This window comes from Malus sylvestris, chromosome 6 (assembly GCF_916048215.2).
Source record: "Malus sylvestris chromosome 6, drMalSylv7.2, whole genome shotgun sequence".
NCBI lineage: Eukaryota > Viridiplantae > Streptophyta > Magnoliopsida > Rosales > Rosaceae > Malus > Malus sylvestris.
The window spans coordinates 24,955,656-24,966,593 of record NC_062265.1 but is presented as its reverse complement, the minus strand read 5'-3'; the positions used below and the strand labels follow the sequence as shown (position 1 = coordinate 24,966,593).

Below are 10,938 nucleotides of genomic sequence, written 5' to 3'. Positions count from 1 at the left end.
GTTACCACCCTAATTGTTTTCATCGACATGCATAGAAAAGTCCTCTAAATACAGCGTATGCATTATCCACTTCTTATTTTCATTTTATATTAACCGATTTTATTAATTGGTACTCGAGAAATTGAACACGTAATTTCTGATGTAAGGATAAATATTATTAATTACTTGAGTTGCAACAATTTGCAGAATAATACACAACTCAATTTCCGCATGACCAATTAATAAAAATGTTTGAATTATTTGTATGATCATAGGACGGTGGAGGGAGGTTTGTTACCTGGTTCATGTGGTCTAGACAGCATGCCATAAATATTAGAGGTTTGGGAGTACCTGATTCATTTTCAAACAAATAAATAAGTCTTAGGGTACATTAATGAGTTGGGCAACTTTGAGCCACATAGGATGAGCTGTAACCTAGTGGATGAGAAAAATTGTACCCTAGAATTTCTCATGGGTAAGCAATGTGACCACTTTTTTTTTTCTTCCGCTCTCTTGTGGCACGGTTTTGTGATGCACAGAAGAAACAACTTGGTCCGTCTATATCTATGATTTAATTAAACTTAAAATAATTATACAACAACATTTTATTGGGTAATAATTATTAAAGTATAGACCAAATCTTTGCTGAGGAGGGGAATTTGTTGCTATACCTGGGGGGTTCAACCACCACCTACCTTTTATCTTGGCCAACAAACCATGTTTATGAACAATCAATTCCTTTTCACTCCCATCTGTTGCTAACTTGGATTGTCAATTGCCATTGCAATGCAAGCCATCCCTCTCTCTCTCCCTCTCTCTCTCTCTCTCTATCTCTCTCTCTCTCTCTCTCACACACACACACACACACACGCTTCAACTCTCCCACACGCTTAAATAAAATGTAACATGGGTTATATCTTTATAACAGAGATAGGGAGAGTGAGCAAGTTTGTCCCATGGTTACTTTCACCAGCCATCTGTAGATACTAGATAGTGAAAGTGAGGCATGCCCCACCTCCTATATTTCATCTCTTATTTCAACTATTGGGTTTTCTATTAAGAGAGAGATCAGAGGAACAAGGAACTCTCAGCTACGGCATTGCAGTCTGCACACTGAGACTCTTCTCTCTCTGACCCTAAACCATATTTAATCCATCGCCACTAATACTATTTAGGGATTGGTGTGTGTTTTTTGGGTCCTTATTAGCTTTGCTACATATGGCTGCAATGAGAAAAACCAAGTTGGTTTTAACGTTGGTCGGAAGAGTCATAAACGAGGCTGTGAGCTTCATTGTGTTTTCGGTTCTCGACCTTGTGGATTTCATCCTTTGTTTTGTGTATAAAGTTGCTGATTTTTTCATCGAAGCAGAATGGAAGCCTTGCTATTGCTCCTCCTCCAAGGAAACCATTACCGGCAGTGGCAAAATCTTGGTCTCCGAACAAGGTGAGTCAAAAATTGTGTGCCTTAGCTCAACCAAGCTGCAACTTGAGGAGATCTCGGACACGCTCTACACTCGCCCTTCGCTCTTGTCCGAGGTCTCAAAGCTGAGCATGAAGGAGATCAAGAAAGGAACTGCTCGATCGACCTTCTCGGTCAACTCTACCATTGTTGAAATGCTTGAAGGGAAGATTGGAGGCCAACATTTGCATCCAATCCCAAGGTGGTCGGACTGTGATTGCAAATTTTGCACATCTTGGACCTCTAATTGCACAGAAACACTCTTTGTCAAAACCGATGGACCTAGAGGTAAATTACCGATAATATATTTTTCATTTTCTTCAGCTCTACAAAAACATATATGTGACATTTTTTTTAATTTAATTGTTGTGATTTCAGAGTATAAGGGACAAGAAGATGTTCTATTCATACATGGGTTCATTTCATCATCAGCATTTTGGACAGAGACATTGTTCCCAAACTTTTCAAGTGCTGCAAAATCAAGTTTTAGACTTTTTGCTATTGATCTGTTGGGGTTTGGGAGGAGTCCAAAGCCAACCGACTCCATGTACACACTTAGAGAGCATCTGGAGATCATCGAAAGATCTGTGCTTGAACCCAACAATGTTAAATCCTTCCACATTGTGGCTCATTCATTGGGTTGCATTCTTGCCCTTGCTCTTGCTGTTAAACACCCTTCCTCCATCAAGTCCCTCACCTTACTTGCACCTGTAAGTTTTTTTAACATATTTATGACCCTTACACCACTCAAATCTTAAAATTAGATTCTGATTTAAAACCGCGCAGTTTTAAATATGACAACTGAATTCAGCGTACTTTTTTTCTTCTATTACACATTTTTGCTTATTTTTTGGCATTCTGATTGAAGACGAAAAGAAAAACCCAGATGATAAAAATACACTGTACAGAAGAAAAAAAAGAGTATGCAAAAATCATTTTTGCTAAAAATAAGCACAACATTAACCCGTAAATTGTTTTACATTCTTCAACAGTTGTATTATGTTGTCACATCCAGTAAAGGTGTACGTTTATATGGGTTATTATTTGTCCACAAGTTTGTGCTTAGTTTTGGCTTTACCAGCTGATTTGAGTATTTTTCTAATGTATATTTTCTTAACATGTGACGTGGCAGCCATATTACCCAATACCAAAGGGAGAACAAGCAACACAATACGTGATGAGGAGGGTGGCGCCACGGCGGGTGTGGCCAGTGATTGCATTCGGCGCCTCCATTGCTTGCTGGTACGAGCACATCTCAAGGACTATTTGTTTGCTCATTTGCAAGAACCACCGGTTTGTGGAATTTCTTACCAAACTAATCACCAGAAACAGGTAAATTTTCATCAGCATCCTTTGTAGAATATTTTCTTGTGTTAAAATTCCTAACCACCCAATAAGCCTATTTTTAGACACACGAAATCATGTTATATAATCTTATCTGCCATTAATTTCCCAACCTTCAAAACGGTAGTTGTGGGACAACTTTTTAATTTTTTATGTGTGTTAGATTGATTGGTCCAACAGTGATGGCTAAATAGATCCTAAACCAACCCATCTGCAACCAGTAACTGAATGCTGGCAATCTGCTTGTGTGATGGTTGGGCTACCATAACTTTAGTAACTTTGATTTTTACCACCGTAATACAAAAAATGAAAAGTTCCTTTTATTCATCAGCGTATATTGTTTTTAAATTGACACGTTCATTTTATGTTGCATTAAATACAACGCTGTATTTGATCAAAGATGTTAAGGTTCAAATTTATATTTCCTTGGTTGATAAGGAAAAGAAAATTTTGTAGATAATACTTGCATTTCTTATTGAGGATGAGCTCATTCCCCCTTTATTAACGTATCTAGACAGTACAAAATTTATATCATAACCTTTCAATTTCTTAATTTTCATTTGAAGATAATCATTACAAAAAATCATTTCAATCAAAGATTATTTATTCATTTAAATGCATAGAACAAATTGACGGTGTAGGTATAAAGGAAGATAGTCATAATGAGCCATCCATTTATTTGAACGTTCGAATGATTAAATGATCTCTAATTCAAATTATTTTTTGTAGGATTGATCTTCAAATGAAGACTAATAAATTGAACGATTTTGATCGTTGATTTTATTTGGTCAAGATACATTATTCGCCAATGAAAGAAAGTATTATCCAAAATCTTTTATTTCACCACATATAAACCTCATAGATTTGATATACTTTTTTATTTTCTCTAGAGTTTGAGTAAAATTTTAAAATTAGGGAAGGTATGGTGCAATGGAATAAGAACATCCAAAGACGGGTCCAATTGTCATATTTCTTCTTCGTTGCGTGAGGGACATGGGTCAAATATATGTGACCAAATGTCACAACCGATGGAGACTTACAATTCCAAGTTCGAATTTAATTTTGTTTCCTCATTTATTATGCTGTAAAATGTAGCTGCAAGAGTTGATTCCCATATAAAAGTCGATACTTGCAGTGTGGCAGGTGATTCAATATATATATATATATATGTATGTATGTATGTATGTATGTATGTATGTATGTATGTATGTAGCATATTTTAAACATATATTATTATTCTAATGCAAGTAATAATTTAAACAAATTAAAATTAAATTACACAGATGAAAATACTGCACTAACAAATTTGGTTGTCTGTCTGCATAACATACTTTAAATATTAACATTTTTTAGACGTGCATCTACGTTAATAATTCTGAATTTACAAAGAAAGAGTCACTAAATGTTACAAGTAAATATACCAACTTTCATAGCGAATTAATTAGTTTTCTTTTGTACACTACAGAATAAGGACTTTCTTGCTCGAAGGTTTCTTCTGTCACACCCATAACGCAGCATGGCACACATTGCACAACATTATATGTGGCACTGCCGGCAAGATGGAGAAATACCTAGACGCTGTCCGAGACAATCTAAAATGCGACGTAAATTTGTTTCATGGCAAAGATGATGAGCTTATCCCGGTCGAGTGCAGCTATAACGTGCAATCCAAAATTCCTCGGGCACGTGTGAAGGTGATTGACAAGAAAGATCACATTACCATCGTGGTCGGAAGACAGAGAGCTTTTGCTAGAGAGCTTGAGAATATTTGGAGAAATTCATCAAGGGATTAAGATAAATAACTAAGACCTTTAATCTGATGAGGGCATGTTGAGTCTATATGATTGCACGTCTTAATATCCAAATAGCAAAGAGGACGATATATAAAAGTAGCCTGAGTTAATATGAGATAATGGGAGCCTCAAATTTATCCCTCTTCAACTGCGGAGGTCTCAGGTAGGCATTCTAGCTAGCTAGCTAGACGATGTGAAAATCGCTACCCTGTGTATTGTGGGGTTGTCGTGGCCGAAACCCTAAGTCATAAAATTATCAGCAAGTTGATAAGATTAAAGTGAACATGAAATTCTGTAAAATTAAGCCTTGTTTTTTTTTCTTCTCCAGTAGTTGGTTTCAAGTGTAAGATTACATGGTAAATAATGGTTTCAAGTTTTATCATATGAATAGAATCTTGACAGGTATATAATAAGAGCGGAAGAAGTTGAGCAATAAACCACCTCCATTTTCTCTCTCCCTCTCTCATGGGTTCTCTCCTTGGTTCTTAGCGCTCTCTCTCTCTCTCTCTCTCTCTCTCTCTCTCTCTCTCTTTTCCATTTGTATGACTGTTCAAAGTGAGATGAATTTAGAATCGAAATTATGACAATGAGGAAAAGTTGGAAGTGGTGAATTACAATGACGAATAGTCTTCTTTTTAATTTATTTTGTTTAGGGTTTAAACTCTCATTTTTCCAATAGTTTAATTAGTGTAGGCATTTAGTACTACATTTTAGTGGTATTCTTCTTCATTTGTAAGTGACAGATCTTAGGTTCGATTCTCGTCAAATGCGAATTTGAACCACATTATTGTTAGCACATTGTGAGGCTAAACTCATCCCTCTCCCCTTAGTGTAGATAATATCATTTGTTAAAAAATTGAATTTAGTGTAGAAACATAGAAATTCACAAATCCTTTTGAGATAATTGCAAGTAGCAAAGCTCTCCCACGGCTAATATTTATTGTGATGGACGATGTCTTAAGGGGTTTGATGAAGCCATGAGCTTGCTTCTCTAGGGAATAAAAAATATAACGCTTGTATTGTTAAGTTTTCGCATTTTCCTCTCCTAGTATAGCTCCTAAAAAGAAATATAAATAATAGGAATTAGGTTTTGTCTTTATAATTTTTTATTGGGGACCGTGACACCACATTTTTATACAACTTTTGATGTAAGTTTTTGTGGGGTCTACTACGTAATGTATTTTAAAGATCCGAACCGTCTGTCTTTTATAAAATAATTAATAGGTCATCCTTGCAAAATAATTAGACAAAACGAAACCGTAATACATTCATTTGTAGTAAAGAAAATGGACGAATATGACTTTACACAGAAACTCTAAATCCTTAATCCAACGGTCATATGGTTTTGGATTTGCGTGATTTTTGGTAGACATAATCGATCTTTGAGAGAAGATAGACGGTTTGGATCATTGAAATACTTTAAGAAGTGGGTGGGCCTCACAAAAAAATGTGTAAAAAAAGTGGTGTCGTGTATTTGCCCTCATTTTATTATTATAAAAACATATATGGCGTTTACTGCAATGACAGAAAGCAATTATGTATGTCCATACACTCTAGTGTGGGTTCAATCACCAATCCCCTTTTCCCCTACTAACTGACAATTTAACCTACTAACAACATAGTTTGTCAAAAAATTACTAAAAATATGACTTTACCTCCTGAAATTCAATTCCTCTAATTAAAACTCGACATATAAGTAAATTGATTTATATATTTTTAATTTTTGTTAGAATGTATTATAATATTTATACTTGGAATTTCTATATGGGTTATTTGTTAAAGAAAAATTGTTCATCATAATTATAGTGAGAATTTATATTAATTGACATGACTAGCTAGGGTGTTGTGGCATAAATGGTAAATATTTTGTGATAAAAGGACACTATTTGTCTGCATGGTAACTTATTTGATATTTGAGTTTTATTCGGATGTTTAATGTTAGGTGGATTTGCTATTTAGTATTATGATCTAGTGGTATATCTCTTCACTTATAAGTGAAAAGTTTTATGTTCGATTCTCGCCAAAGAGGAATTTGAACCACATTATTGCTAGTTCATTGTGAGGCTTAGTCCATTTCTCTTCTTAATATAAATCATATTATTTGTTAAAAAAAATATATTAGGTGGATTTTGTTTAAGGAACATGAGTCGCAAGACTCTATTTCTAAAGAACTCAAAAAAATTTTATACAAAAGCAGTTCTTTAACATAACTGCAAGCATAAAATGTCTCCAAAGTAATGACTCAAGTGGGGAAATATTGTTTCTAGAAGATAGTTTCTCAATCATGTGCTTCCAAGTGATGACAACTAATTCATACGTGTATTAACATTAAACTCTTAAAATATTACAAAGATTAAAACGTAGCAATTTAATCATTAAAACTTTTGGCACCTGGTGTAACTTCAAAACATTTCAATGATTAGAAAAATAACGACCCCTTTCTTTTTGTTTTGTTGTGATAGTCATCAAATATCAATGTGGAGATGTCACACTACTAAATTACTCAGTGGGTGTTGAAGACTCAATGCACTTATTTACTGAATGAAATATGTCGTTGTAAGTGGTAGATTATCATGGTGGTTAGGGTCTTTCGTTTCAAACCATTATGTTTCAGGTTTGTACTCTCTTTCTTCTCTTAATGTAGATTAGTATTTGCCTACACACTTTGTGTGTATGAACAAATTTTTTTAGAAAATGAGAAGGAGAGAGGGAGAGAGAAAACGTGGGGGAAGTGAGAGGTTTTTGTTTTTGGTTTTTATTTTTTATTCTTTTAATTATTTTTTAATATTTGAGGTATTTTAATATCACCTGTATGTGAGGCTTCAATAAAAAACATTAAAATTTGGACATGTGAAATTACATTATTGCCCATCATTTTTTGTGTGTGATAAAAGACTAAGTAGCCTTTTTCACCCACTTTTGATTGACAAAGAAAGTTTTATTAATTAGTAGAGATTAATGTAAAATGCCACTCGTACTAAAAAAAGTTGTTTCCTTTAAAAAAAAAACAAAGAAATTTGATTTTAGTGGTTACATGGCGACCCATACAGGTACGAGGCACATGATGCTGTGGAGAGACCAAATTCCAGTGACCAAATTCAGAAATTTCTTGGCCAAAAAGGAAAGGAAATATGGTTGTAGTAGTAAATGCATGGTACTCTGTTAGGTATAATATACCAGGTCATCTTAATTGTTGGCATACTAATTTCTAAATTTTGATTACTACACGTCTTCTACAGTTCAAACAAACTACAAACATGTTCATAATAATTCAAGTACACGATTTTGACTTGTTGCCCCTAAATCTTGACATGAACTCGACTTCCATGGCCCAGGATTTATATTTGAGAGAAAATCTCCGCCCAACTTTGACGGCGTGATGTGCGCATTATATTTGTGAGTAATGCTTTACTTTTTCAGATGTCCGACTGTGAATTTTGTTCATGCATCCTAAAAGGTTGACGCGATCAAATCTTCATATTCACACCGTGCAAAGAAAACATTCACATTAGGAAGACATAATTTACATATCTCACCCATTGCGAATAAGATATATTCACCGTATAAATTATATACTTAAAACAAATTTCATTTCTTAATTTCATTTGCAGATTATTGATCATTTACATTTAAATGTATCTATTAAATAGATGTTTTAGATGATTAAAAGATATCTAATTTGAATAATTTTTTTAGAGATGATCTTTAAATGAAGATTAAGAAATTAAACGGTTCCGATTATGAAATCTATGTGGTAAAGATACCTCAAATGAAGATTATCCAAAGTATTATATAATATATATATATATATATATATATATATATATATATATATATAGAGTAGGGTTGAATTGTTTCTGATATGTAGTGAGTAACTGAAGTGTGGGAGTTGGCGTAGAAATTTATATAAATAATAGTAAGGCAAATAGTTGATTTTTGTGCAGACGGCTAGTATTCGTCCAGGTTGTTGAAGGATATTAACATATCGCGAGTCAGATCTTACGGTCTCTTTTGATATAAAGTACCACCAGTAGTGGCTAAATCAGCATATGGGCCAAGCCAACTACATTGACAGCACTGTAGGTTTGTATGTAATAGGTATTGATAGAAGCAAACAATATAGGTTGACAGGAATTAAGAAGAAATTTTTAGCTGTGATGGAAAAACGGATGATACACAATGTGTTTTTATGCAAATAGTGGAAAATTTTAATTTTTAAGCTATTAATTTTTTTAACACACATAACCCACCATTTATATAAGGATACGTAGTGTACCACTTCGTGTGACGATTATACTGAAAAATCTCTCAAAAGGAAGAAGGAAGGTGACGGTCGTACTACGAATTAATGTCATTATTCTAATTATGCTGTAACTGATAGATTTTGGCCCAAATGCTCGTATGTCACGTCACAACAGCGAGCTTGATGCGCTTTGCGTTTTTTTCGAAATGGTGGGTTATGGTCCCAAATCAGGCACTGGAGCACAAATATGCAAAGCTTTATTCTTGCTATCCAATATGTACCTTTTGACTTGATTTACAATCCATTTCACCATCTGATTTACATCAGTTTTAAGATTCACAGTTTTACAACTTTTTCTTTTGTCAAATAATTCGGCAACAACAGAAGCATCCGTCTCTCAACATTAGCATGACAAGAAACAAATTACAACCCCGCGTTCATTAAGCATCATAATTAAAGATATCAGGATAACAATCAATCGATGATGAGATGCAAGTTTCATAGCATAAAAGGATATGATAGAAATAGTCCAAGTAAAAAACAAACATCCGTTGTTTTTTTATAAAGAAAAGAATGTTGATGTGTCATCACTAATTGTAAATATCATTATCACTAACAAGTTTATTAACATGAGTAGCAAAAAAGTATTTTGGTGCGTATCTACAAAAATAAGGGCACACATACAAAATTGCATAAACTATAGGGGTATTAAATTGATGAGTCATACAATGAATCATTGGGTGAGAATAAATGAGCATAGACTGAGACAAGACACGAGTGTCAGACAACCAATTTGGGTTCATGCTAGGGCGCTTGACTATGGAGGCAATCTATCTCCTACGAAGATTGATGGAACGATATAGAGATATGCAAAAGGATTTGCACATAGTCTTTATAGAATTGGAAAAAGCGTATAATAGGGTCATAAGAGAAATTCTGTGGCGGATTCTAAAGAAGAAAGGAGTACGAATAACATATATCCATATATCCAAGCAATAAAAGGTATATATGATGGGATTGTGGTAAAAACTCATGAAGGACAAACTAAAAGTTTTCTCATAACCATAGTGTTACACCAAGAATCAGCTTTAAGTCTTTACATTTTTGCATTGGTAATGCACGAGTTAACGAGACATATTCAAGAAGATATCCCTTGGTGTATGCTTTTCATAGATGATATAATGTTGATAGATGAAACATAGGAGGAAGTAAATGCGAAGCTTAACATTTGGTGAGAAGTGTTAGAATCTAAAGATTTTCGCCTAAGTATGTCAAAAATAAAATATATGGAGTGCAAGTTTAATGGGGTGAGTGAGAATTGGAGATCATGAAGTACCAAAGAGATCTTGCAGAAAATATTTCTTGAAATAGAGGATCAAGGACATCGATTAACCAACAATGCAAAAATGTGAATTAAAAAGCTAGTACCACTGTCTGCAAAATTTACCCGTGCATAAAATTGAGGAATGGATGGATGGCACGAAGGTTTTATTGTCCGTACCTCACCGCGGAGGGGGAGCAGAAATGGGCCCTGCTTAGAAGTTCTTGAGCAGCTACTTGAGCTAACCCCACTATTAATAGTGGCTCTTTCTTCAAGCCCATAGCATCTATATGTTCCCAAACTTTCGGCCTAAAACGTAGGAAACAAATACAATGGATACATGATGCATTACAACTAATTAACCAACTAATCTCTATATATAAAGCCATCAATAAAGTGAACAGTGTTTATTGGGATCATAAGTTTCACCAAAAATGTTTGGACAAAAATACCCCCAAAACAAAAAATTACAAAAGCAGCCCAAAATAATGTAGGGGTATTTTTGTCATTTTAACATTGTTTTTTTAATAATTAATTATTTTTGTGTATATATATATATTTTTTTTTAAATTAGTACCTCACAATAGGCTAACAATAACGTGATTCTACCAGTTATTCATTAAATATTATTTTCTCTATTTTTAAACACGTTCAAAACATCTTGATAGGTGTGTAATAGGGGTGGGTTCAAAAAACCGAAAACCGAAAAAAACCGAACCGAAGCCGAAAAAAACCAAACCGGACCGAATCGAACCGAAAAAAAAATCATATATAAATTCTAAAAAAACATGTTGGCACC

General features: G+C 34.1%; 1 protein-coding gene across 1 annotated transcript; it reads left to right on the top strand.

Moving 5' to 3' along the window:
* The first annotated feature begins 822 nt into the window (after nucleotides 1–822).
* On the top strand, nucleotides 823–5,028 carry LOC126625157 (probable lysophospholipase BODYGUARD 3). The gene is made up of 4 exons (XM_050294239.1): nucleotides 823–1,726; nucleotides 1,817–2,148; nucleotides 2,571–2,770; nucleotides 4,248–5,028. Exons 1-4 carry the CDS (start codon nucleotides 1,198–1,200, stop codon nucleotides 4,573–4,575), a joined length of 1,389 nt encoding a protein of 462 aa, XP_050150196.1. The 5' UTR covers nucleotides 823–1,197; the 3' UTR covers nucleotides 4,576–5,028.
* The last annotated feature ends 5,910 nt before the right edge of the window (nucleotides 5,029–10,938 follow it).

What these genes read in the sequence shown, in the direction of transcription:
- LOC126625157 (XM_050294239.1), top strand. Translation starts at nt 1,198, where the DNA reads ATGGCTGCAATGAGAAAAACCAAGTTGGTTTTAACGTTGGTCGGAAGA. An exon ending in CAAAACCGATGGACCTAGAG is followed by an intron (nt 1,727 to 1,816) that starts GTAAATTACCGA and finishes TTGTGATTTCAG; the next exon opens with AGTATAAGGGACAAGAAGAT. An exon ending in AAACTAATCACCAGAAACAG is followed by an intron (nt 2,771 to 4,247) that starts GTAAATTTTCAT and finishes TGTACACTACAG; the next exon opens with AATAAGGACTTTCTTGCTCG.